The sequence below is a fragment of the Pipistrellus kuhlii genome, unplaced genomic scaffold (genome assembly GCF_014108245.1).
Source record: "Pipistrellus kuhlii isolate mPipKuh1 unplaced genomic scaffold, mPipKuh1.p scaffold_m20_p_31, whole genome shotgun sequence".
NCBI classification, from domain to species: domain Eukaryota; kingdom Metazoa; phylum Chordata; class Mammalia; order Chiroptera; family Vespertilionidae; genus Pipistrellus; species Pipistrellus kuhlii.
Window position 1 is genome coordinate 662,610 of NW_023425531.1, and position 26,456 is coordinate 689,065.

Here is a 26,456-nt window from a genome sequence, read left to right on the forward strand (position 1 = left end):
GAAGCAAGAAAACTACTATAAAATAATGGTTACAAGGATGCTCAAGGAACTTAATGAAAGTTTCAATGAGAAATTTAAGGATCTTAGTGAGAACATCAAAGATATGAAAAAGGATCAGTCAGAAATGAAGGATGCACTAGCTGAAATTAAGAAAAATATATGGGGAATTAACAGTAGAGGATGTCGAGAATCAAATCAACAGTTTGGAACATGAGGAAGCAAAATCATCCAATCAGAAGAGCAAAATGAAAAAAAAACAAAAAACAAAAATACAAAGATAATGTAAAGAACCTCTGGAACAACCTCAAGTGTACCAAGTTTTGCATCATGGGGGTGCTAGAAGGAGAAAAGAGAGAGCAAGATACTGAAAACTTATTTGAAGAAATAATAACAGAAAACTTCCCCTGCCTTGTGAAAGAAATAGACTTACAAGTCCAAGAAGCACACAGAACCCAAAACAAAAGGAATCCAAAGATGACCACACCAAGACACATCAAAATTAAAATACCAAGTGTTAAGGACAAAGAGAGAATATTCAAAGCCACAGAGAAAAGCAATTAGTTACCTACAAGGGAGCACCCATACAACTGTCAGCTGATTTCTCAACAGAAACTTTTCAGGCCAGATGGGAGTGGCAAGAAATATTCAAAGTGATGAATAGCAAGAACCTACAACCAAGATTACTCTACCCAGCAAAGGTAACATTCATAATTGAGGATCAGATAAAGAGTTTCACAGAAAAGAAAAAGCTAAAGAAGTTTTAATACCACCAAACCATGAAATGTTGAAGGTCTACTTTAAGAAGAAAAAGATTAAAAAATATAAATACATATATATCAACAATTGAATTTAAAAATCAAAACAAATGAACAAGGAATCTAATGAACAAGATAAACTGATGTGTGAAATAGAACCAGAGGCATGAAAACATGGAAAAGACTGATGACTCTCTGAGAGAAGGGGAGGGATGGGAAGAGATTAACCAAAGATCTTATATGCATACGAAGGGCCCAGTACACAAATCCGTGCACCTTGAAAAAACCTATGGGCTGCAAGGCTGCTGGCACAGGGGTGGATCTCAGCCCATCCTCTGCACCCCTTCCCAGCCCCTCCCACCATGGCTCCCAACCCCCTGTCTGCCGGCAGCCCTGCTCCCACTGCCGCTGACACTCCCAATTGCTGATGGCACAGCCCCACCTGCACCTGCTGACAGCATGGATCGATTAGGGCCTGTGCCAGGAGTGGGTGCGAGTGGGGCCAGTGTAGGCAGCAGGTGCAAGTGCTGGGCGGGACCATGGTGTGCAGGAGCAAAGAGTTTTCAGTAATCCCAGAGCCTCACCCTGATGACAGCAACCTTGGTCTGGTGCCCTCGCTCACCTGCTCCACCATCCCACTATGGCTGACACCCGCCATTTTCCTTGCTCTGCTTCCTGCTGCCAATGCCTGCTAAGTTTCAATGTGCCCCCTGGTGGTCAGCACACATCATAACGACTGGCTACCATTTGGTCTATTTGCATATTGGCCTTTTATTATATATGATCTATGTTACCCAGAGACACAGACAATAGTGTAGTGAAGACTTGGAGCAGGGAAGGATCAGGGTGAGGAGGGCAATGGTGGCCCTCTGTGATACTCTCAACAATAAAGATTTAAAATAAAAATAAAAATGAAAGAAGTGCTACGGTTAGCAGCTTCCAAATGGCTCCCAATGACATCCACCTCCTGCTGTCATGCCCTTGTGAACGCCCTGTGTGTGTGGGCTTGGCAACTCTCTTCTAACACAGAATATGGCAAAGGGGACAGAGCACCATGGGCCAAATGGGAGTGGCAAGCCAGCTCATAGAGGACAGAAGGGGTCCTAGCTATGTCCTTGCTGACAGTCAGACTCCCACGGGCCTCATGCTGTTTCCGTCTTCTGCAGACTCGCTGCAAACGCTTTCTGGGTGGTTGCTGACGCCCTGCCTGACCTCTGTGAGCGTGGCTTCTGCCCTCTATGTGATGGCTTTCCACAAGCTGTCTTGATGCCCTTTTCTCCCTCTTGTTTTCTCCTGTTCCCTCTGAGTCATGGCTATCAAGAGGGCCGTGGGGCCTTTTGCCAACAGGTGATCAGGACCCGAGACGTGAGTGAGCTGGGAGAAGGACCTTTAGGGAACTGGCGTTGGCTGACACCCTGCTTGAATGCTGGAAAGAGACTTTGAGCTTGAACCACCCAGTGACCCACGTCCTATCTAATAAGGAGGGAATTGCAAACTGACCGTCACTCTGACACAAAGGTGCCAGTGCCCAAAGCCACAAGATGGTGGCACCCAGTCCCCTCAGCCCCACCAGAGCCATCCCTTTAGCCCTCGCCACGGCGAGGGGCAAGCAGCCCCCCTGCAGAGAGCAATCAGCAGGGCTCTGCTTGCCCCTGGCCACAGCGGCGAGAGGCAAGCAGGCCCCTGCAGAGAGCAGACACCAGGCCTGCAGCGGTGATGAACAGGCAGGCCCTCAGAGAGCAGAGACCACGGGGAGCAGGCCTAAGTCATCAGTAGGGGGCCCCCTGAGGGCTCTCAGATTGGAGAGGGTGCAGGTTGGACTGAGGAACCCCCTCCCCCCTCCCCCCTACCCCCTCTCCCCTTCCCCCTTCCCCCTCTTCTCTTCCCCTCTCTCTTCCTCCCCCCTCACACATGAATTTCGTGCACTGGGCCTCTAGGAAACCATAAGATAATGAGCAGTTTTAAACCAGCAGTCATCCAACAGTGGTCTGCAAACCACTGGTAGTCTGTGAGGCCCGAAAAGTTGGCAACTGCTGTTCTAAACTGTTAAACTTGGGGAGAGTTTGCTACATAGCAATCAGTTAACACCGGGGCAGAGAGAGTGGTGCTTGGTGCATTGAACATGAGGTTCTGGGGTATGTAAACGTAGGTTAGTCTTTACAGTCATTCCTGTTTCACAGGTGAGGAGACCAACTCTCTGAGGTTTCCCAGCATTAGCTGCCATGAGAGCGAAGCCAGGCTGGACACCGGGATCACAGACCTCCCTCCCAGACTCTGCTCTCCCAGAGACACCTGGCGGCAGCTCTGGGACGGCCCTTTTCCTGGGGATGCTGATGGTGACGGGCTGGTAGACCTTCAGCAGGTCCCGCAGCTTCAGGTCCTGGGCGGTCAGGGAGTAGTTGTTGGCGATGCAGTCGCTGGGCCCGCGGTGGCGGTGCTGCTCCTTGAAGGGGGCGGCCAGCGTCCAGGAAGTGCGCTGCATCAGCGGCGGGTAAAGGCTGTGGGACATGACCGTCTGCGGGAGGCAAGCAGACGAGGTGCGTGAGGGCCTCTGCGAACGGCCAGCCGGGCTGGCCGTGGGAGGTCACGGGTCACTTCCCGGTCAGGGCATGGCCCCGGTGGGTGGCGGGTTTGATCCCAGCAGGGTGCCTGGGCTCTGAGGGGTCCTAGCTATGTCCTTGCTGACAGTCAGACTCCCACGGGCCTCATGCTGTTTCTGTCTTCTGCAGACTCGCTGCAAACGCTTTCTGGGTAGATGCCGACGCCCTGCCTGACCTCTGTGAGCGTGGCTTCTGCCCTCTATGAGCTGTCTTTCCACAAACAGTGCGTTTGTGAGTCAGGAAACTGGTTCCTGTCGTCTATTCCTCACGGACATGGCTGCCAAGTAGACCTGACCGCTCTCACTTCACAGCTGAGGATGAAGCACTTCAGGGAGTCTCAGTAATGCAGCGGAGCCTTCCCCGGTCGCAGGAATGACCAAGGCCACAGTCCCACAGCCACCCCTGCCTGACCCATGGGCCGCCCGGGAACAGACCTGATAGACTTCCGACGGCTCCTCATTCACAGAGGCCGGCAGAGGGGGGAGCTCGGGCCACCTCTGGGAGCGGCTCATGTGATGGATGGAGTCACTTTTGGGGATCTGTGGGGAATGGGAACAAAGCTGCTCTTCAGGAATTACAGGAGATCCCAAGCCTCTAAGTTGATGAGGAGTAGAGAGCTTCCCCGGAAGATTTTAGGCAGAGTTTTCATCCCCGTCCACATAGTCTCATTGTTAAGTCATCCATCTGTCTTCCCATCAGCAACTCCTCCTTAGCTACACTCTTAGAAGCAAGTTCAGATATTGTTTTTCTCCAGGGAAGGGTCCAAATTCTAAGGGCACCCCACGCTGCCCTACCTCGTGTGGTGATGAAAACACGGCTGCATTTCACACACACACAACTGCAGGCAGACATTCACCCGGGCGCAGCACTGCATGTGTGTGCTTAGCACAGCCGTTCTGTGCTCCCTGCAGAAAATGTCACTAAACCTGTGGGAGCTGCACAGCTCCACCCAGTGAGTGTTCGGGGAGGGAGCCGCAGGGACTCAGCAGGCTCCTCGGACAGAGCTGACTGTAACAGCAGAGCTGCCTAATGGCCTGATGCCGTGTGTTCTGTCCCATCCCAACCCCCCGTCACCCCCTCCCCCGGGGCAGGACAATGGCTTCCTCAGAAGGAGCGACTGCCATTTGACCCAACACGGGAGGAAGCTGTGGGGCTGGCCTCCTGAGCAGCTTGCTGTGCAGCACATTCTGACCAGCTGCGGGGCCCTGGCCCGTGTGGCTCAGTGGGCTGGACATTGCTCCATGCACCGAACTGTTGCCAGTTTGATTCCTGGTCAGGACATAAGCCCAGGCTGCTGGCTCCACCCCTAGAAGGGGGCATGCAGGAGGCAGGTGGTTGATGTCTCTCTCTCTCACATCAATGTTTTTCTCTCTCTCCTCCCCCCCCCACCACTTCCTCTCTTCCTAAAATCAGTAAAACCATATAAAAATAGTTTGAGAGATTTTCAAGGGCAATTTTGATTCTCTATGATTGTTCACCTTATGCAATGACTTTGGGCTGGACTCCTGATAATATGACATTATAAGATTGATTTGATCACATTGGGTCAGCAAATTATGTCACGCAGGGTAACTGGCAATGGGCAGTGGGACCAGGAATGTGTAATCAGATGTCAGCCACCCGTTCCCCAGCCCACCCCTCACTGATGACTCAGTCTTCAAAAGAATAACAGCAACACCTGCCATTCTTTCACATTGTCACGTGCCAAACACTAAGGAGGATTTTTAGTCAAGAAACGAAAACCCCGCAAGGAGAGGCAGCACAGCCTCGCCCCACGAGGTGCTTCTGAGGGCACATCCTCCATGGCCCGCCCCGCGGAGACAGTGTCACTTACACAAAAATTATTCTGGGAGGGAACGTGTTGATCTTAAAGACAAACCAATGAGCAAACCCACGGGGAAGGGTGCATCCTGAGCTGGGACCTGAACCACCAGAGTCGCTTCCCTGCCCCCGCCTCGCTCAGTAACAGCGGTGGCACCGGCCGGCAGGGCGGGACACGGGCTGCCCCGCTCTCCCCGGAGCATGCTGCGTGTGAGACCCGGACCCTGCTGTTCATCCGCTCAGGAGCGCGCGTGGCTGGCGTAAACCACTGTCTGTCCCTGCTCTTGGCCTCGATTTGAAGGATAAGAACTGAGTGATCACCTCCAGCAGCCCCTCTGTCGTTACTGAAATCAAGACCAGACCTGCGCAAGGGGGAGTGAGATGTAGACGCTGCAGCTCAGCTCGGAGGACGTCTGGTCGTGCCCACAGTGCCCTGCTCTCCCACTGGGGGGCAGCGGCTTGGGAACATGAAGTGGTTCACGCTTCCTCCCAGGCCCAGAGGGACAGCAGAGGGACCTTTGCAACCAAGGTTTTGCGCTCATTGGAAATCTTTCCCTTGGCCTCGTTTTTAAATCTGCTTCAGCTAAAAATCTTTTTTTGTTTGTTTGTTTTTTATTCTCACCCAAAGATATTTTCCCATTGGTTTTAGAGTTGGAAGAGAGAGGGAAAGACAGAGAGAAATATCAATGTGAAAGAAACACATCGATCGGGTGCCTCCTGCACGTCCCCTGACGAGGGCCTGGGCAGGGGAGGAGCCTGCAACCGAGGTACATGCCCTTTATAGGAATTGAACCCAGGACTCTCCAGTCTGCAGGCTGATGCTCTGTCCACTGGCTAGGGCTCAAGTAATCTTAATTAAAAGAGCAACTGAACCTTAGCTCTTACACAAGAATCTGGCACCTGGATTGGGTAGAAGTGCTACTTTCATGTGGCTTATTTCACACACATGTGATGTTTGCACGTCCTCACACAGGCCGTTCCCAAAGCTTTCCTGAGGACCAGAATCACTGAGTTCTAGCTAAAAAGACAGACTCCAGGCCACATCCAAACCTTGTGCATTAGCATCTTTGAGGACGAGGCCAAGTCTCTGTCCTAAGAGATTCCCAGGGTATTCCTATGTGCGGACAGTGTTGGGACTGTGGGATGGAATATGTGGCCTTAGAAGGGAAGGGGAGGGAAGGGAACAACAGGTGAAACTTTCCCAGGAAAATCTGAGGAGTGGGTAAAATAGCCTAATTCAGCAAAAAGCATACCTCAAAGGACACACACAGACACGTGGTTAGCACGCTCGCTCAGCCGGGGAGTCACAGGGCAATGGGCCTGTGATTGAAACATCCCCTTCCCCCACTCCTCAGTCTCTACATGCTGAAAATATGGGTTAAGAAAAAGAAAAATCTTTAGAATTCAGACATACCTCTGGAGATGAGTAATCCATGTCGTTCATATTGTACATTCTCTATATTGGACCTATTTTTTTTTTTTTTTTTTTTAAGGAATAAGGAGTTCTGTTTCTTCCGCTCCTACCCGTGGGTCTGAAATCCACACTTCCTTAGAGCATCATAGGATGGCACAGACAACGGAACTTTCCAGACGTTCTGAACTCTGCCCACAGGGCTGCCTCTATGAGGTCACAGCCCCCGCCTGCCCGCAGGAGCTCCCTGGCAGACAGGAGAGAAAGGGAAGCTGGAGAGCCAGAGGCAGCCTTGGGCTTCTGCGGCCCCAGCGCCCCTGCCACGGCCCCTCGGCCGTCCACCGAGCTCTCCGCTGGGGTCTGTCCCAGGAACACCAGCTCCCGGAAAACTGAAGCAGATTTACGTGTTAAAGCAGAGAACGAACGGGGAGGAAGCACCCCCAAACAACACCCGGCACAGGGCTGTCTCCGCCCCCTCCCGGGCTGTTAACACCGGCGGCGCTAGGACCCGGCTTCCGCGTCTGTTGCTAAGGAGGGAGAGGCCTCTCTGGGCCCAGACTCAAGCCTGGGCTTGACCTCCGTGTCCTGGCATCCCCTTTGCTGGCGAGGCAGCCAGGAGCAGGGAACTGGCAACAGGGCAGAGCAGGTGCTTAGCAATGACCCAGGAAGGAGTGTGAGTGGCATTGAGGGCCTGAGCCTTTGGACTTAGACTGTGAGGTAAACAACAAAGAATTTTTTAGTATAAGTATGTCCCATGTAACAGCTGAACATACTGATGTGAAGACGTTATGCTTACCTGGAATTAAACCAGGGGTCCTGCCTTCTTATTTGTTGAACTGGAAATATGGAGAGCAGAGGCCCACTGGGGCCTAGGCTGTCTGCATCTCTGTGGTGTGAAGTGCAGGGTCTCCATCTGTTGTGGGAAATTTTTCACACAATCCTATTCAGAGCCAGTTCTGTCCTGTTTGGCAGGTCAGAGATGGCTGCTCAGCCAGAGTAAGACACGGAGGCACACAGGAGAGACTGTTCCTGGGATTGCCTCACTGACCCACCAGACGGTCATCAGCAGCCGTGTCCGGAGAAGGCTATGGCCCTGCCATCATGGGATAAACATGCCGCGGAGGAGGCAGCTGATACACAAGGAAAAGTGAAATGGGGCTGGCCCTCCAAGGAAGACAGAGATGGGAGGAAGAGGGGGTTCACAGAGGCACCCCTAGATGGCACCCTTGAATAAAAACTATGTGAAAGTCACAATTCAGCTTTCCACAACAGCAGCACTGGGGAATGATGGTTGTAAAGTATTGTTCTAAGCAAAACAGCAAAACCTTTTCCCAGTGGACACCATCGGATTGCAGCTGAGCCAAGTGCAGGAGGCCGCACAGCACTGCCTAAGCATCACATTCAGGGCGCTGTCCATGTCCTCCAACCCACCACCATAAGCTCCCCCTCATCACTGGTTGCAGCGAGAGGCTGATCCCTTAGCTTCTTTAATTACTAGTCTAAGCTTTTAGTCTATGCACCAGCCTGATTGCTGCTAGAAACATGCGTTGGTAGAAGTAACACTGCCACATTTTGGAGCCTGTGATTCATCAAGGTGCTGAGTTCTCCACAGCCAGTCCCACTGCACCCGGGCTGCTTGCTCCTTGCCTAAGGAGCTATTTTCCAGACGAGAAGAGAAACCAAAGAACTCACATGCTTACCAGAGGCCCAGGGCACGAAATTCCAACATGGGTAGGGTCCTTAGCAGCTGCTGGGGGGCCTCCCTTTGTTCCACACTGTCCCTTGATGGTAAGCGCACGCCACAGCACGTGATCAAACTCCAGGTCAATCAAACTGCTGAGGAGACACTTTGCATAATATGTATATATTAGAGGCCCAGTGCATGAAATTCATGCACGGGAGAAGGAGTGTCCCTCAGTCCAGCCTGCACCCTCTCCAATCTGGGACTCCTTGAGGGATGTCCAACTGCCCACTGGGATCAGGCCTAAATGGGCAGTTGGACATCCCTCTCACAATCCAGGACTGCTGGCTCCCAACTGCTTACCTGCCTGCCTTCCTGATTGCCCCTAACCACTTCTGCCTGCCAGCCTGATCACCCCCTAGCCACTCCCCTGCTAGACTGATTGATGCTTAACTGCTCCCCTGCCAGCCTGTTTGTCCCTAACTGCCCTCCCCTGCAGGGCAGGCCTGGTCCCCCCATCTGATCTCCCCTGAAAGCCTGGGTCCTCCCTAACTACCCTCCCCTGCAGGCCTGGTCACCTCTAACTGCCCTCCCCTGCAGGCTTGATTGCCCCCAACTGCCTTTCCTTGCAGGCCTGGTCCCTCCCAACTTTCCTCTTCTGCTGGCCATCTTGTGGTGGCCATCTTGTGTCCACATGGGGGCAGGATCTTTGACCACATGGGGGCAGCCATATTGTGTGTTGGAGTGATGTCAATCTGCATATTACTCTTTCATTGGATAGGATAGAGGCCTGGTGCATGGGTGAGGGCCAGCTGGTTTGCCCTTATGGGTTCCCAGATCAGGGTGGGGGTTCCCTTGGGGCGTGGGGCAGCCTGAGCGAGGGGCCTGTGGTGGTTTGCAGGCCAGCCACACTCCCTGGTGACCCAAGCGGAGACCTTGGTATCTGGGATTTATTTATCTTCTATAATTGAAACTTTGTAGCTGGGAGCGGAGGCCTTGGCTGGCCAGGGTGTGCAGAAAGCTTGACTTCCTTCATCACCAGGGAAACCCAAGCCTCCCTCCTGCTCACTCAGTAGCCACAGCCATCTTGGTTGGGGTTAATTTTCATACTTGCTCCTGATTGGCTGGCGGGCATGGCTGATGGGCATGGCTTGTGGATGAAGCAGAGTGATGGTTATTTTGCATATTACTCCTTTATTAGATAGGATAGATATGAACTGCTTGTGGACATGGGCAAGAGGATGGTGAAGATCTGGGGGGAGGAGTGATAGGGCTGGAAAGGGGGTGGGGGGAAAAGGGAGACATCCATAACACTAAAAAACAAGAACAAAAAGAGTTCTTTCCCCGGTGCTATAGCCATAGGCCACAGACGAGATATAACCAGCACAGGTCCCCAGGGAAAGTGGCGAGAATTAACGGTGCAGTCAGGCCAGTTCTCAGGTCTGCCATTTCACAGAGAGCACTGAGGCTCAGCAGATCACTGGTCCCGGGTCCCACAGTGAGCAGCAGCCCCGGGACAGAGCCAAGGAGTGGTTTCCCCCTCTCCCCCCAGCCCGTGGTCCTAACCAGCATCCTCCAAGGCAGCCGCTTTCATCCCCCGGGACATGTGGTGATGCCTGGCACGTTTCCAGTTGTCACAACGGGAGGGAGGGAGGGAGGGAGGACCAGTGGCCTCTAGGGGACGCCGCTAAACGCTCAACTCCCTGCCCTGCAGGTCAGGCCCCTCCACACGGAGCTCTCCGTAGCCGGCCAGGGAGCAGGCGGCTCCTCCTGGAGCCCAGGGCCCGGGGCTGAGGCTCTCCGCTGTGACAGCGGAGACACCGGCTCAGGACGCTCGCATTGAGAAGTGATGTTTAGTCTTCCACCGGAAAGCCCGCTGCAAACACCCTGAGCTCCGGGATGCTTCCAGAGAGCTTCCTGTGCGCCGTCCAGCGACGGCTGGGCACCGCGCGTCTCCTCGGAGGACAGAAGGGCGTCTCTGTGAGCCCGTTTCCTCCTCCGTAAACCTCCGGCTGGACCCCTGGCTCCCAAGGCCGGGAGCAGGTGGGCGGTAACGCGCTCGGCCGGGCACCGCAGGCACGGCGAGCCCAGGGCGGAAGGGGGCGTGGTCTGAGTGGACAGGGAGTGGCCGGGGCGTGGCCTGAGCGGGCGTGGCTTGGGCGTAGCCTTTGGCGGTGCGTGGGCGTGGTCTGAGCGGGCAGGGAGTGGCTGGGAGCGTGGCCAGGGGCGTGGCCTTGGCGGGGCGGGGCCGCAGCACGCTCCGCCCGGCCTGCGCTCCCCTCCCTCCCCGGCTCCCCGGCTCCAGCTGCTGACGCCGGTTAGGGCGCCGCGAGGCTGGTGAGAGCTCCGGGCGGCGGGGCGGAGCGCGCTGCCGAGCCCCGCGGGGAGGCGGGCAGGAGCGGGGGCGCCGGCCGCACCGCCCGGCAGTGTGGGGAGCGGGTGAGTCCTCCGCGGCCGGGCCCGAGCTCAACTCCGCCGGCCCACGGCCGCCTTCAGGGCGAAGGGGCTGCAGCCTCGCCCACCCCATTCCACCCCACCCTCCGGATCCCCACCCCACCCCACCCCACCCGCCCCACCTGACCCCGACCCACCTCACCCACCCCGCCCATCCCGCCCGACTTGGGAAACCGGCCGCGGGTCTCCCTCCCTCCCCACGGCCCGCTTCTCTCCGAGGGCGCAGGTCGCGCCGAGCCTCGCGGTCACGGAGGCGCCCCCCCAGCGCCCCTTCCGGGCCGTCCTCCGGCCTCCCCGCCGGCACCACGCCCGCCCCGGCCCCGGCCCGGCCAGCTCCGGGCGCCACCGGGCCTGGGAGGCGGAGGGAAGCCGGGGGCGGGGTGGCCGCGGCCCAGCCCCCCCGGGACCCGTGGCAGCCGCCCGAGGGCGGGGCGGGGTGGGGGGCTCCGCCGAGGCCTGCCGGCGGGGGGAGCGGCGGCTCGGCGCCGGGATGGGCGGGGCGGGGCGGGGCGGGGCGGGGCCCAGGCCCTGGACGGATCCCCGGGGCTCCCGGCGGCGCCAGCCCCTGTGGCGGTAGCGCGGCCCCCCGCCTCCTCCCCCGCCGGCCGCCGCCGCTCCCCTCCCGCTCCCTCCGCCGCCCAGGAGCGCCGCCCGGCAGCCCGCGGCGGGAGCGGTAAAGGCAGAAACCACCTGTATGGTGTGAGGGAGGTTTCTGGGGGAAGGGGGCAATGGGACTTGAAACAGTGCCCCCGCTTTCTCTCTTCTGTCTTCTTTTCGGTATCTCATACAGAAGCTCTCAGATAACACCCAAGACCTTTACATGGGATGGTACGTAAAATATGGATGCAGCCACATGAAGTCTTCTATGATTTTTTCTCACAGGCATATTTTCATGTCACTAAATAGCTGCCTTAGCGTTTTAATGATTGTCCGACACTCTGTTGTATGAATTTGTCATTATTTAACCAGTTTCCTACTAATGGACGGTTAGCTTCTTTCCATTGTTTTGCTATTGATTATCTATACTAGGGGTGTCAAACTCAATCAGAGAAGGGGCCAAAATCTAAAATCCAGCCTAAATCGCGGGCCGAATGGTTTACTGAACAGTCATAAACTGTCATTGTGATGGAAACGCAGCGGAGTGCAGTGATGACAGCGTGGTGCGGGCCACATTGCAAGGCCTGGCGGGACGGATTAGGCCAGTGGGCCTTGTGTTTGACACATGTGATCTATACTAATAAAAGGGTAACATGCTAATTAGACTGGACAGACCAGCGTCTTCTGGATGTCCTTCCTGACAAAGACACGGTAGCGGGCAAAGGCATAGTTGTTAGGGTAAGGCGACCAGACTTCCCGCTTTTGGGACAATTTGTCCCGCATCCCGCAGCGTTTTAAAAAAGTCCCGATTTTTGGAAAGAATGCCCAACAAGCTAGGGAGTGGCGGGAGAATGGGAAGGGAATAAACAGTTTTCGGCGGCCATGTGGCTATTTAGCCAGGATATGAGTTTTATATTATTTTTGTTAATTTTATAATGTTAAACTTTAATAATAACAAATAATTGTTGAGAACTCATTATCAAGAACTGCTTCTCAAAGTTCGCATTGTTGATCAGTTGTTAGAATTGGACAACCATTGTTTGGACTTAATGAACAATGGCATTTTTGGAGATTGGCAACGACGAAAACATTTTGTAAATGTCTCTTGATGATACACATTGTACTGTGTGCTAGTAAGCTAGTTAAACAAGTGATGTCATTATAAATCAGCTATTCAGATAATTTAGGTAAGTAATTTATTTATTTACTTCATAAATACATAATTTTTCTTGAATTTAGCAGACAGTACGCGTATTATTTATATTTTATAGTGGCGGCAAAAAGTCTAGCGCCGGCCTTGAAAGTGACATGACTATACATAATTTTTATTTATTTATTATATTTGTAAATTGTACTTATGTTGAAAATTTTTAAAAAATATATATTACAATACTATTTTTGCATTCTATGAAAATTTTTGTTGCTCCATATAGACCAAATTTTTAATCAAGAACTGCCCCTCCTCCAGGTCAATGTCGCGCTTTACCAATGTTAAAATCTGCTCACCTTAGGGGCAATCAGGCTGGCAGGGAGTGTGGTTAGGGGTGATCAGATTGGCAGGCAGAGGCAGTTAGGGGAAATCAGGCAGGCAGGCAGAGTGATTACGGGTGATCAGACAGGCAGGCAGGTGGTTAGGAGCCAGCAGTCCTGGACTGCAAGAGAGATGTCCCAGATTGGAGAGCATGCAGGCCAGGCCGAGGGACCACTCTCTCCCCACCCACCCCAATGCACAAATTTCATGCACCAGACCTCTAGTATGTTATAATCAGGGATACACTCACTGCACATCATTTTGGTATATTGTGATAATGCCTGTTTTATTATTTCCTTCATGTGTCTGGAAAAACAAAGTGTTGGATCAAGGTGTGTGCAACTGGAAATTTTGATAGATATTGCCAAGTTACCCTTCGTCTGTTTACCACCATCAACGTGTGAAGATGGTAGAAGCTATTGTTGGGTCCGTTGCTGAGACTGTTGATGGTTTAAGAAACTTTTTGCTTCTTCCAGTGGCAACAAGAGACAGGGCGACGAGAGTCAGCTGGTGGAAGACCTGATCCCTAAAAGACTAACGTGCGTTGCAGAATGGCCAAAGAGGACACCGCAAATACCTCGAAGGACTTGCAGGAGCTGCAGAGGAAGCTGTGTTTGCTCATGGAGTCTGTCCAGAACAACTCGAAGGTCAGTTTCCAGTCAGTTTGCGTAATGGAAAACCCCGAGGTACCATTAGCTTAATCCATAGGAAGCTCTCTCTCGGGTAGAAAACTTTGGAGGTGGGTCAGGACTCTTTGTAGCTTACCTCTCTGCCGTGTCTGAGTTGTGACCTTCCAGCTCATGGTCCAAGATGGCTAGCCTCAGCCATCACATCCACATTGCAGGCAGCAGGCAAGAGGAGAGGGGAAGAAGGACTTAGAAGCCAGTATGCATTTCAGGCGACTGCCTGAGAGTCACGTACAACACGTACGGGTCCACTTCACAGCCCAGCCGCAGACCACGCTGCACCACTCAGTTCTGAATGGATGTGGGCAGGCTGCTCTAGCCTACGTCACAGATACCAGGATTTCTCTAGCTTTGTTGTTAATTGGGCTTATCTGTTACCCTGAAAATGAGGGCCAGAGTTAGAGGTCTGAGCTCAGTATTCCATCAGAAACCCAGTGTCACATAGAAATGTGATGTGAGCCACCGATGTGACTTAACATTTTCTAGTGGCTGCCCTAGCCAGGCAGCTCCGCTGGTTGGAGGGTCTCCCAATGTACCAAAAGGTTGTGGGTTTGATTCCCATCATGATACAATACCTAGGGTGCGGGTTTGATCATGGGTTGGGGTGCATATGGGAGGCAACCAGTCAATGCGTCTCTCTCTCAAAAAAAAATCAATAGAAAAATATATCCATGGGTGAGTATTTAAAAAATGGTAAAGTTTTCTAGTGGGCACATTTAAAAATTAAAAGGAAGTAGAAGAAATTCATTTTAGTAATGTATTTTATTTAATCTAGCATACCCAAAATATCATTTCAACATGTAATCATTATAAAAATTATTAATGGAAGAATGTTATTTAGATGCTTTACTGTTTTTTTATACTAAGTCTTGGAAATACAGTGTGCATTTTTCATAACGTATCTTACTTTGCACTAGCCACTTTCCAGGGGTTCAGTAGCTATTCAATGGGGATGGGACTTCAGATAGTATATTGCACTTCCCTGCATTTATCTTTATAGCTTTCTTTTATGTGCCTTTCAGCACATTGTCAGAAAATAATAGCAGCTCCCAGATACAGCATTATTACCATTTTGTTGTATGTCCTTCTAGACTTTTTCTGGGCAATCCTATATAATAAAGAAGTAATATGTAAATTGACCATCACACCCTTGCACAAAATGGCCACCCCCATGTGGTCACAAGATGGCTGGCAGGGGAGGGCAGTTGTGGGCAATTAGTCCAGCAGGGGAGGGCAGTTGAGGGGGACCAGGCCTGCAGGGGAGGGCAATTAGGGGCAACCAGGTTGCCAGGTGATGGCAGTTATGGGCAATCGGGCTGGCAGGGGAGCAGTTAGGCGTCAATAAGGCTGGCAGGGGAATGGTTAGGGGGTGATCAGGCTGGCAGGCAGAAGCTGTTAAGGGCAATCAGGCAGGCAGGCAGGCAAGGCCGAGGGGTCCCAGATTGGAGAGGACGCAGGCTGGGCTGAGGGACACTCCCCCTTGAGTGCACAAATTTTATGCACCGGGCCTTTAGTGTATATAAAAGCCTAAGAACCTTTACAACCGAATGACCGGAACAACCGGAATGACTGGTCAACCAGTCGTTTTGGTGCACACTGACCACCGGGGGACAGACGCTCAACTCAGGAGCTGCCCCCTGGTGGTCAGTGCGCTACCACAGCTAACCTCCTGTGGCCCCTCTCCTACCCAACCCTCCTTAGCCAACCTCCCTCAGCTCCTCCCCCCAGCCAGCCTTGATTGTCAACCAGGCCGAAGGACCCCAGCCATGCACGAATTCGTGCACTGGGCCTCCAGTGTGCCCATAACAATGTGCATGTTGGATAATGAGCTATTTTGTGCCCTCTCTTTGTGCTGGACGGCACAGCCCACTGCGGTCCATCGGAGAAGACACCACTTTGTGATCTGGGTAATGCACTCTACAGAGACCCTTTCTCCACTCGCCCAGTGCTGCAGGCACTCTGAATTAAGACAGCTTTTCTTTTTCTTTTTTTGTTTTTAAATATATTTTTATTGATTTCAGAGAGGAAGGGAGAGGGAGAAAGAGATTAAAACATCAATGATGAGAATCACTGATCCCCCTTAACTGGGGATTGAGTCTGCAACCCAGGCATGTGCTCTTGACCGGAATCAAACCCAGGACCTTTCGGTCCACAGGCCAACACTATCCAATGAGCCACACCTGCTATGGCTAGACAGCTTTCTTTCCATTGGACAAGCAGCAGGCTGAAACTCTTGTTTCTAAAAGTTAACTCATCTACCTTCTAACTTGATTCTCATTATATGTGTTAGCTGTATCTTATAAAGTTACCCCCCCCCCCCCACACTGAATTTGTAAATCCTGGACCTCTGCTCCTAGCGAAATACAGGGTTAGGTCTTGGCAAACTCCTGGTCACAGCACTCCCATCCACAATTAATCCATACCTGTTGCAGTGCTATTTCTGTGTACAGACACCTCACTAAGCCAGTGAGCGCACAGCGGGCCCGCCATGCCTCTTGCCTGAATGAAGCTTAGCTGACACATTTGTTTTCTCTGAGTCACAACACTGCCTGCTTACACACAGGCGCCATTTTAAATGGCGAAATCACCACTACCAACGAAACACACTCGGGGAAGTGTGGGGAAGGTGGCACTAAATGGGTCATGAAAAGGGCAGTTATTCAGAGCGGAAACCAGAAGGCATGTGCCTCTGCGGTGACCGCTGCCGGGGACGCGAGTGAGGCGAGCATGCTGCAGCCAGACGCTGACCAGGCATGTGGTGTGTGTCCTTCCTGTTTCCACCACCTTGAGTTCGACATCCCAGCGTGAACCCTGCCTCCTGGCATCGCCCCTTCTTCGACTTCGTCCTCGGCCACGGTCGTGGACTGGCTTTGGGCTGCAGCAGCGGTCACCAGCCACTGGTCCGAGGTCCGGACGGTTGGTGACCGCGGGGCCAGAGGACGGGGTTACAGTGGGTAAGCCCGGCAGAGCAGTTTCTGTAAAATGTCTGTTGAATTAATGTTAATCGTAGGCCCCAGAGGCAGAAGAGGCTAAGAAACAGGAGATTGCTTAGGACTGAGTGGCGCAGTCCTGCTTTCCTCCCAGGTCCCAGCAGGTCCCCTCCAGCCTCCCCGTCATCGCTCCGTCCTCACCTCCCCCGTGCCCTCAGGGCCCTCAGCCACCTGCAGGCTGGGGGCTTGCACTTCCCATGCCTCCCCATGGCCTCGCACAGACTGCCGGCCCCTCCTTCCTGCTCATGGTCCTGCTCAAAAGCCAGCCTTTGCTTCTTATTTGTTTCTTCCCTTTCCAATGGAAGTAAGCCAAGTATATAATTTTAAAGTTTTTAATAGCCACATTAAAAGCATATAAAGAAACAGATGAAATTAATTTTAATAATATATTTTATATAGCCTAGTGTATCCAAAAACAACATAATTTCAACCAGTAATCAGTATAAATCATTAGTGAGATAGATATTCTACATTCTTTTTCCATATACTCAGAGCATTCAATTCAGATGTTAAATTTTTATTGCAAATACTTGATTTCTGTTCAGATTTCATAAAATTTTCAGTTGAAAATTTGAGACATAACTGACTTATTTGAAATGAAACTTAAAACTTCCAACAACTGAATCAAATTTCAATTTTTAAATTTAAAACCAATTAAAAACCCAGTTCATCAGCTAAACAAGCCACCTTTCACCCTGCTGGCACCTGGAGCTCAGCCCAGCCGCCTCCGCGCTCAGGGACTGTCCCAGGAGGAACCGGGGAACCGGGGGAACTGGCCAGCCGGGCTTACTAAGGAGATGTGCCACTGGGCCTGGACAGCTGGAGGGGCAGCCACTCCGGGACCCTCTCCTGGCCTCACCCTCACCTTCAGCCCCCCCCCGCCCCCCCCCACACACACCCCAGGAGACTCCTGCTGCATCCCGGAGGGCAGAGCGGGCAGCCTGCGCCTCCGCTCCCTCTGCCGGAGAACTGCAGAGCCACACTCGGCAGCTCCTGGAAGGAGCAGCTGGCAGGGAGCCGGTGGCAGTGCCCTCTGTGCCAGGCCTCCGCTGGTGTAGGAGGGGGAGCCTGCTCCTGGGGAGGAAGAGCCGCTCGCTGACTGACGCCGCCCGCGCCACAGAGTCGTCGGCTGTGGCCGCGGGGTGTCCAGGTTGATGGCTAAAGGCTCTTTTCCTAACGAGGTGGCAGTCCTGGAAAGCCTTTGACACGGAGAGGGGATTCTCCTGGCCTCCCTGTGCCGCGAGGAAGCTGTGTGGCTCTAGGTGACACTGAGCCCCCCTCCTCCAGCTTCAGTGGGTGCCCGGGGCAGCGGGTAGCCGGGCATCTTGTTAACCAGCAGCATCTGGCCCGGGCCTGGGCAGGGCCGAGATGCCCGTTTCCAGCAAGCAGGGGATCTGGTGAGCGGGGACCTCGCTGTGCCCTGGCCTCGGCGGGCGTGCAGGGGCAGAGGGACACTGTGCTGGCTCTGCTCACGGCCCCGCCTCCCTCGGGGCTCCGCTGGCGGCCCTCAGACTGGCGGAGTGCCCAGTCGCCTTCGGGTGTGGGCATGAGGGTCCCTCTGGGGAGGACTGTTACCGCTCTTCCTCAGGAGCCCAAGGCATGGCTGCCGTGCCTCCTGCAGGCGGCGCCCGCTGTGCATCGCTGTCCTCTCTGCCGCAGGTGGTGGCCTTCATGAAGTCTCCGGTGGGCCAGTACCTGGACCGCCACCCTTTTGCAGCCCTCACCCTGCTGGTGTTCGTCGTGATGTCGGCCGTCCCTGTTGGCTTCTTCCTGCTCCTCGTGGCGCTCACCTCCCTGGCTGCCCTCGTGGGAGTCATGCTGCTGGAAGGTACCTGCTCGGTTATCTGCCCCCGGAGAATGCTGCTTATTGGCACCTGAGCGCTGGGCAGAGGCCCCTGCTCTTGGCAGCAGCACGTGGGCATGGCCGCCGTCAGGGGGCTGAAACACGGAGTCGCGTTAATGTTCGCACTCCCAGTGCGATACGGACACGCTGTGGGCCCTCCCTGCGCCCCGAGTCCTCAGTGTCAGCCCGAGTGACGTGCTGGCTCGGGGGCTGTCGTGGGGATTGAACACACATTTCATCGCGTGTTCAGCACAGTCCACGGGCAGCCTCCCCGTGGATGCTGACTGCTGTCGCTGCCGCCCGCCGCCGGCTGCCGCCTTGCGGGGCGCTGGGGCTCTCCTCTCCCCTTTCCTCCTGAGGTTCCCGGGCCGACGCTCAGCTCCCCCGGTGACGCTGAGTTAGAGCGGCCGAGAGAGCAGCTCTCTTCGGCTCCGTTTGCCCCAGTCAGATCACAGCCACAGCAGACTGCCAGGAGGTGGCGGCAGGCCGCAGCCCCTGCAGCCCCTGCTGCGCCTGCGCGGAGCCCGGAGCACCGGATGGTTTCCCGCCCCGGCCGGACCGGCGCGCTGTGCTCGAGGAGGGCAGGCACGGTGGGCGGGAGTCCCGGGGCGGGGGGCGAGTGGGTCAGTGGTGGGCGGACACGTGAGCGTGGAGAGAAGACGGCCCCTCACTGTGGTGGCGTACAAGCTTCCCAGAGGCAGGGCTTGGAGACGTGTGACAACGGTTTCCTTTGGGGCGGGAAGGGCTTTAGGCAGGAGATCAGCATGGGCAAAGCCTGCAGAGCAGTGGGTCTCGGGCTTGAGTGAGCATGAGTCCTGCTTGTGACAGTGATGACTTCAGGTCTCATCCAGGCGGTCTGGGGTAGGGGCTAGAAATCTGAATTTAGCCGGGACCGGTTTGGCTCAATGGATAGAGTGTCGGCTTGGGGACTGAAGGGTCCCGGGTTTGATTCCGGTCAAGGGCATGTACCTTGGTTGCGGGCATATCCCCGGTCGGGGGTGTGCAGGAGGCGGCTGATTGATGACTCTCTCTCATCGATGTTTCTAACTCTCTATCTCTCTCCCTTCCTCTCTGTATAAAATCAATAAAATATATTAAAAAAAAAATAGAAATCTGAATTTAAAAAACAAACAAACATATATATATATGTTTGATTTCAGAGAAGAATGGAAGAGGAAGAGAGAGCTATTGTAAAAACATCATTGATGTTTCTATCTCTCCTGCACCCCCCTATTTGGGATCAAGCCTGTAACCTGGGCATGTGCCCTTGATAGGAATCAAACCTGGGATCTTTCAGTCCACAGGCCGGGACTCTATCCATCGAGCTAAACCGGCTAGGGCCAGAAATCTGAATTTTTAGCCAGCTTCCCAATGCTCCTGCTTCTGATACAGTGGTTATTGGCTGCCTTCAGAGGACGCTGACTGGGTTTTGTCAGTCTGACGAGAAGGCAGCGCGCTGTTGGATTCTGTGTGCACAGACGATCGCCAAGGCCACGGGGGCCTGGGCTGCTCGCTGCTCCCGCCGTGAGGGCCGTGCTCTGCATGTTGCTAGTCCTGCGTTGGGAAGGGGGTTTGCTGTGAAGGCGGGGAGATGCTGGCAGACAGAAACTGCCACTGTCATCCATGTGGCGAGTGGTGTGGTCAGGTCAGCCTGAGGCGTTGATCATTTTACCTTTGACAGACGCTCTGAAGCTCCAGGAGGCCCGGTCGGGGAACGCTTAACCAGCATCGGCCTCGGCCTCGGGCTCCCCGCTCTGGGAGCCCGGCCTCACCGGCCAGAACTGCACGTCCCTCTCAGATCCCACTTTATGAAAAACGTGTTTTCTCTAAAAAAGTCAGCTGTTTTTTACACATGACAGCCGGGCTGCCGCGGCCGCTGTGAGGTGACTCTCCCGCCCTCCCGCCCTCCCAGGCCTGGTCCTCTCGGTGGGCGGCGTGGCGCTGCTCTGCGTGCTCTGTGTCCTGGGCTTCCTGTCGCTCTCCGTGTCGGGGACCATCGTCGTGTCCTACGTGGCGATGTCCAGCCTCATCAACTACTGGCTCTGCCCCAGGTGAGCCCCCGCCCGCGGTGACCTGCCTTCTCCCTGCGGGTCCCACCGTGACCCTCCCCGCAGTGTGGAGGGCAGCTCCAACGGGCATCACGGGACTTACAGCGCAGCTTCAAGCGATGGTTTTGTAACCCCCACACCACATGGTTTTGTTGTCATGGCAGCTCTATGAGGTAGCTACTGATTAGTTCCTTTGAAAAGATGCTCATTAATTTACAGAAACTCAAATCAAGGTGATTTTCTGGGAGGAAGGAGGAACATCCGTGTTCCTTGCGGTCCCTGTTGCTCACCTGGGTGTCAGTCTGAGCTGGAGGTAGAGCTCCCTGGGGCCTGAGTGGGACAGCCTCCATCGATGTCCGCTGCGGAGGGACCAGCGGGCCGCGGCCCCCGCTGCAATGGGCCCTGTGAGTTCCAAGTGGGATGTGCCCCTTTGTGCTTCCTTCAGCCCTGCTGCCTTCATTGTGTAGCCAGTCCCCCAAGCACGTGCTGCGGGCCGGGGACCCTCAGCCCCGGGAGGCAGACGCAGCCCTGGGAGGCAGGCACTTACAACAGGGAGGAGGAGGCTGGTCCCAGCACCAAGCGGCAGGGGAGGGGCTCAGAGCCAGAGCAGTACCCTTACCTGAGATGTAAGATGGCTTCACAGCAGGGGGCAGCAAACCTCTATCAGGGGCCAGACAGCGCATTTCAGAGGAGGCAGATCATGTGGTCTTGGTTGTAACCACAGCTCTGTGCTGTGCTGTGAGAGCCGCAGAGTAAGTGAACCAGAGTGTCGCTGAGCTCCAGGGCACTGTTTACAGAAGTGGGCAGGGGGCCAGCTGTGCTCTCAGCACTGAGACGCTGGGTTCGGTCTCTGCACAGTAGCCCTGAGCCTCTGGCCCTGCAGCTGTGGGAGCTCTCAGACATCGTGCTGGTCGCTGTCAGTCTGGAAGGAGATGAAAGACGAAACGTCGGTCTGTTTGGCCCCTGCGTCCGCGCCTTTCCTGCTGCACAGGCTCCGCCACAGGCCCAGCAGCCACGACCCCTGGCACCTGCTCCCCTTGGTCGTGGAGAGAGGGAGACGAGGCGGGCTGGCCCTGGGGGTGAGGCAGTGGTCAGGGCTGCTCCAGGCCAGGCTCTCGGACCCTGAGCTCTCCACACTCGGTGCTCAGCCTCTGGTTCCAGCTCCATCTTACCTCCTTAGAATGACGAGTCTTCGGAGAATTTTTGTTTGAAGTTTCAGTGTATTGATAATTGTTCAAATGGAAATCATAACAGGAATTTGAAAAACTTTTTTTCATTTACAAAGAACAAAGTTACCTGTTGTCATACAGAACACACCTTCAGGAGAAGTAATTATATTTCCAGTACAAAACGGAGAAGGGAGTGGCCTTGTCCCCACTGTGCAGAGACCTCTAGAGTCTCAGGAGGAGAGGGGGGCGGTTCCGGCCTGTGCACCGCCCTGTGCCTTGCCTGGGTGGAGCTTGAGGAGGAGGCACCCTCACAGGGCCCGGCCTGCTCTGGGCCAGCCCACAGGCCCAGGAAGGGAGCGCTAATGGCCGGTGAGATGTGAACTTTATCAGCAAGTGCTCCCTTCAGCTAAGCTCCAGGACTGAGCAAAGTGGTGAGAAGCAGTGTCACCACACTCCCGGGCTGTGGAGGCTCATGTGCTGGGACAGAAAGGCTGGCCGGACCTGCAGGATTTGCTACATTAAAACCCACGGGTCTCTCTCGTACTTTCAGTAGGTTTTCCAACCATGCATGAGTTGGTAGCTTGGTTGGCCATTGGAGAGTGCTGGTTCATGGAGAACTGAGCATGGAGTGAGGAAGACGTGCTATGCTGTCGGTGGGTGAATGCTTCAAAGCTCAGGGGACAGGTGCCTCTCTTGTTCAGGAATCCAGAGCACAGGGGAGAGGACTGCCCACTGTACTTTATGAGGCAAAAGGAATCTTGGCCCTAAAACAAAAGATAACATAACTAACTTTGTTAAAGGAGACGAGACTCTAAGCTGGGTTTGTGGGAACTGAGCAGCCGTGGGACGAGCCACGCTGGCCGCCTCCGTGCAGCTCAGCCGGGCACGCTCCTCGCAGGGCGCCTCGGCCTCGGGCTCGGCGCGGAGAGCGGGCAGCCTGTGGAGCCGCCGCCATCACGCAGTGCGGCCGCCTCCCAGCGCCCCTCGGGGAGACGGCTCCTCTCAGCCCTCTGCCTGCAGGTGGGAGGCTGAGGCTGTCAGGTAATAAGACCGAAGCAGGTCCCTGCTTGGACAGGTGGTTGGCTTTGTGGCCCAACCGGAAGCTGGAGGCGTGGGCTCTGCGCCGTCATAGCCCAGCCACCCGCCGTGCTGCCCTCAGAGCCGCCAGCTGTCACCTCCCAGACACAGGAAGGTGCCGTGGCTGGGCTGCACCAGCCGCGTCCAAAGCAGGGGAGGGAGACAAACCGAGTTTCTTCAGCAGCGGCAGCTGCCCTTTCTGTGGAGTAAGTGGGGCTTCCCGAGACCTCTCCGTCCTCCCAGCAGCCTCCTGGGCCGGCGGCCTGTCAGGGTGCTCAGCTGGGTGGGTGGTGAGGAGGGTTCAGTTTGCTCAGCTCCAGCAGTAAGAACTTGCGAGGGATGCACCTTGGGAACGTGCTTGTCAGCCAGGCTGGTGTGTGGTGGATTGTCAGGTTGGCAAGACTGCCTCAAGTTCACGACAACCCACAGATCCCGGCTCTCACAGGGGCAGCAGCACTGCCCTCGGAAACACGCCATCACGGGGACAAAAGAGACCCACCTGCTGCTTCCCCTACCTCCCTGATGCTCAATCACCAAGAAATAGTCAATTGGAATATGAAGATAAGGGGATTTTTCTTTATTTTTTTAATGTATTGATTTGAGAAAGAAAGAGGAGAGAGAGAGAGGGAGGGAGGGAGGGAGGGAGGGAGGGAGAGAGAGAGAGAGAGAGAGAGAGAAATAGAAACATCAGCCTATTGTTCCATTTATTTATGCATCCATTGGTTGATTCTTGTATGTGACCTGATCAGATACTGAACCTGCAACCTTGGCATTTCAGGACTGTGCTCTAACGGTTGGAGCATAACCAACTGAGCCACCTGGCCAGGGCTCAGGCTGTTTTATTGGTAAAAATAGAGGCCTGGTGCACAAATATTCATGCACTTGGGGGGTGTCTCAGCCCAGCCTGCACACTCTTACAATCTGGGACCCCTTGGGTAGGGTCCAGTCCCATCGCAGCGTGGCTCTGGTCCCCGGACCTGTGGGCTGGGGAGGGGCCAAGAGCCAGCCTGATGGCAGCATGGCTCCGTCCCCACAGCTCCCTCCCACTGCTGCTGCGCGACGGGCGGCGGGACCCAGGACTGACTGTCCTGCCGCACCAGCCGGGACCTTAGCCTGCTGGTGGGCCATCCGCCCTGACATTTAGGTCGTGACGGCCCTGCTCTGTGTATGTTAGGATAGGGTTACTCTTTGCTCTGCGTTTCTCCCTGGATAGTTGTGAGGACATAGGCAACAACGGGGAAAGCGTGCTATGGAAATCAGAAAAGGGAAAAGGGCCGTCAGCCCTGTCTCACTGAGCCCTCTTCACTTCGTGTGCCCTCGGGTTCCTCACCTGTGAAACTGCTGTGACCCAGACCTGGTGTGGTGACAGCAAGCAGCTAAGGTAACCCCCTCCAGCTGTGTACGTCTCCGCCCTTCTCTCCACAGAGGCCCCGGAACTGACTGCGTCCTCTCGTCATGGGACAGACCGCTGACGCCGAGCCCCGGCGGCGATGCCAGCCGCCCGTGAGGTCCAGGCGTGCAGGCCCGCCAGGAGTGCCGACGGAGCCTGTCCCAGTCACTCTGGAGGGTGCTGGGCGGTCACATTCCCTGGGTGTGTCCTCTGCCTGTCACCTGTTTGTGGGGCCTGCCCTGCCCGGCAGCTTGGCTGCTCACCCTTCTCCCGGGTGAGGCAGACTTGACTTGGAAGTTGAGCCCCTAGAGCCTGTTGATGGGACCCCAAGGTTGACTTGACCCAGGAGTCTGTGTCTAGGGGCCAAATTAGGGCAAATGTGGATTGTTTTTTAGTTCTTCCTTTTGTTTTTAGAAATGAGAGAAGCTGTTTATTTCTCCACTCACTCGAAACAAGAGTAGGGGTGAGAAATATCCAAAACAGAGCAAGCTCTTCTGTTTTATTAGCTTTTTATCAGAAAGAACAGTAACGTTGGACAATAACAGACTCTCAAGTTAGAACAGCCTTAATTTTGTAGTCAAGAGCTTTTTTCAAGTCTCAGGGAACAGCATCCACGCTGACTCCTGTGCAGTGCTTTTACTCTTTGCACTTGATACTTTTGTATTGTTTTGAAGAACTTGTCCTGTTAAGCCATTTTTTAAAAAGTTCTATGAAAATGCTAAAGGACTACAGAAAATTTTAAAATTCTGTGGTATTTCTATTTCAGTGGTTTATTTGCTGTGGCATTTTATTCAATAAATATTTGTTTAGATTTTCTTTTCTTTTTTTTACTTTCTATTCCCTTTCTCTTTAGACAAATTCCTTGTTCTTTGTCGAATTCATGGCAGATCCTGGTAAGATGGCTCTTTAGTTGCTAGTGATGGACACTCAATCCAAAGTGGCTTAAAACATGGGAGGTGAGGGGGCGGGGCTCATTTCCACTGGGAAGCCCGGGCTCAGTCTGCAGGCGCTGCTGGTCCAGGCTCCCTCCGCCTCAGAGTGCGTCCCTCGGAGCAGCGGCCTGCCCTCCGGCCCTCGCTCACAGCAGCTTATGGGCAGCACTTAGTGCCAGACAAGGGGGCTGCTTTTTTTCTATAGTGCATACAGGAGTTTGGGTCTGACTCTGATTAGACATACTTGGGTCATGTGAGCAGCCCGGACCAATCCCAGTGCTGGGGACGGACTGTGCTGATAGGGCAGGGCTGGGCGGGGCACTCTTCAGGAACGGGGAGGGGTAGGTCAGCTCCACTGGTCCCACATAGGGTGGGGAAACGGGTGCAGACAGGTGTCAGAAGAAAAGGAAGTGTTTGCTAGGCAGGCAAAAGCAGATGTGGGCAGTTTGCCACAGTTAGGGCAAAAAGGCCTTACTTTGGGAACCTGTCAGCATTCATGTTAGCCACATCCGTCACTGAAGTGCCTTTCCCCATACAGCGAAGAGCTGCCCATTCCTGCCACACGGGGCATTGCCATTGCGGGGGGGTGTGTATGGAAGGTCTTCCTTCAGGTGAGTGTCTACGCCCCTGGGCTCGGGTCTAACTCACCACAAACCATGGGCTTGACAGCACAGTCTCGCTGTGTGTGGAGGAGTCGGGCACGGCCGTGAGGGTTGGGGAAGGGTCTGAGGGGCTGGCGGTTGGGGAAGGACAGGCCAGAAGCCTCAGGGTGGGGAGGCCCAGGGCTGGCAGGAGGGGCTCTGATGGAGAAGAGGATTTGGCAGGTAGAGAGGTGTGACACACAGAAGAGCGATTGCGGAATGTAAAGGCCTGGATGTCGGGGATCTCTGACCACTCCCTTTTGGAAGCTGTCTAAGTCTGGAGAATGTTACATTTCCATCCTCAGTCCAGTGTGAATCGTGGTCTAATTTACATTGTGGCCAGGTGGTATTACAATAGAAAATAAGGCTCTTTGGCCGAACCTCTGTTGAAAGGCCGAGTGTGTTAAGATTATGGAGGAGACATCCTAAAGGAGTGTTTTCTTTGGGGGGAGAGAGGTGGGGGAAGGGGATGGAAAAGAATTCCCCATGCTGTATACCAGGAAGAGGAGGTGAGCAGCAAAGGAAGGCTGCGGGAGGCGTCCCAGCTGTCCAGTCAGGCTCCAGAGGAAGACAGTCTGATTTGTGTGGTGGGCATCCCCTGAGAGGAAGACTGTGGACCTGGTTGGATTGGAGAGGATTTCTGGCCGAGCGCTAGGTCTTCTGTCTGAGGCGGCGAATCAGAAGTCTGGAGGGTGGATCCAGTTGTCACCTACCAACAGCAAGCGAGCTGGTGTTGAGTGGGAGTCAGCAGTGGGAAGGAAAGGTCCCCCGTCTGGCTGGTTCGAGAGGAGGTAGGCCTGATGGAGGCCGGTGACCATGTAGGATTGGGA

At 54.5% G+C, this 26,456-nt stretch overlaps 2 protein-coding genes across 3 annotated transcripts in view; one reads left to right on the top strand and one right to left on the bottom strand.

The window, feature by feature from the left end:
- The window catches only part of DNAH3 (dynein axonemal heavy chain 3), a 173,778-nt gene extending 167,167 nt beyond the window's left edge, over positions 1 to 6,611 (bottom strand). Inside the window, 3 exon segments of the mRNA XM_045589319.1 lie at positions 3,048 to 3,270; positions 3,790 to 3,972; positions 6,591 to 6,611. Of these exon segments, the coding sequence (XP_045445275.1) occupies positions 3,048 to 3,270; positions 3,790 to 3,972; positions 6,591 to 6,611 (427 nt within the window).
- A 3,907-nt stretch (positions 6,612 to 10,518) lies between these two features.
- On the top strand, positions 10,519 to 24,869 carry LDAF1 (lipid droplet assembly factor 1). Of its 2 annotated transcripts, XM_045589340.1 has the most exons (7): positions 10,519 to 10,605; positions 13,327 to 13,497; positions 13,578 to 13,581; positions 14,180 to 14,211; positions 18,186 to 18,354; positions 20,282 to 20,420; positions 24,089 to 24,869. In XM_045589340.1, exons 2-7 carry the CDS (start codon positions 13,402 to 13,404, stop codon positions 24,168 to 24,170), a joined length of 522 nt encoding a protein of 173 aa, XP_045445296.1. In that variant the 5' UTR covers positions 10,519 to 10,605; positions 13,327 to 13,401; the 3' UTR covers positions 24,171 to 24,869. The 2 variants fall into 2 exon arrangements, with proteins under 2 accessions (XP_045445296.1, XP_045445297.1); XM_045589341.1 differs by lacking the exons at positions 13,578 to 13,581; positions 14,180 to 14,211; positions 24,089 to 24,869 and adding an exon at positions 23,093 to 23,201 and having other exon boundaries at positions 10,539 to 10,605.
- Positions 24,870 to 26,456: the final 1,587 nt, after the last annotated feature.

What these genes read in the sequence shown, in the direction of transcription:
- LDAF1 (XM_045589340.1), top strand. Translation starts at nt 13,402, where the DNA reads ATGGCCAAAGAGGACACCGCAAATACCTCGAAGGACTTGCAGGAGCTG. An exon ending in ATAGAAAAATATATCCATGG is followed by an intron (nt 14,212 to 18,185) that starts GTGAGTATTTAA and finishes TCTCTGCCGCAG; the next exon opens with GTGGTGGCCTTCATGAAGTC. An exon ending in GGGAGTCATGCTGCTGGAAG is followed by an intron (nt 18,355 to 20,281) that starts GTACCTGCTCGG and finishes CCGCCCTCCCAG; the next exon opens with GCCTGGTCCTCTCGGTGGGC.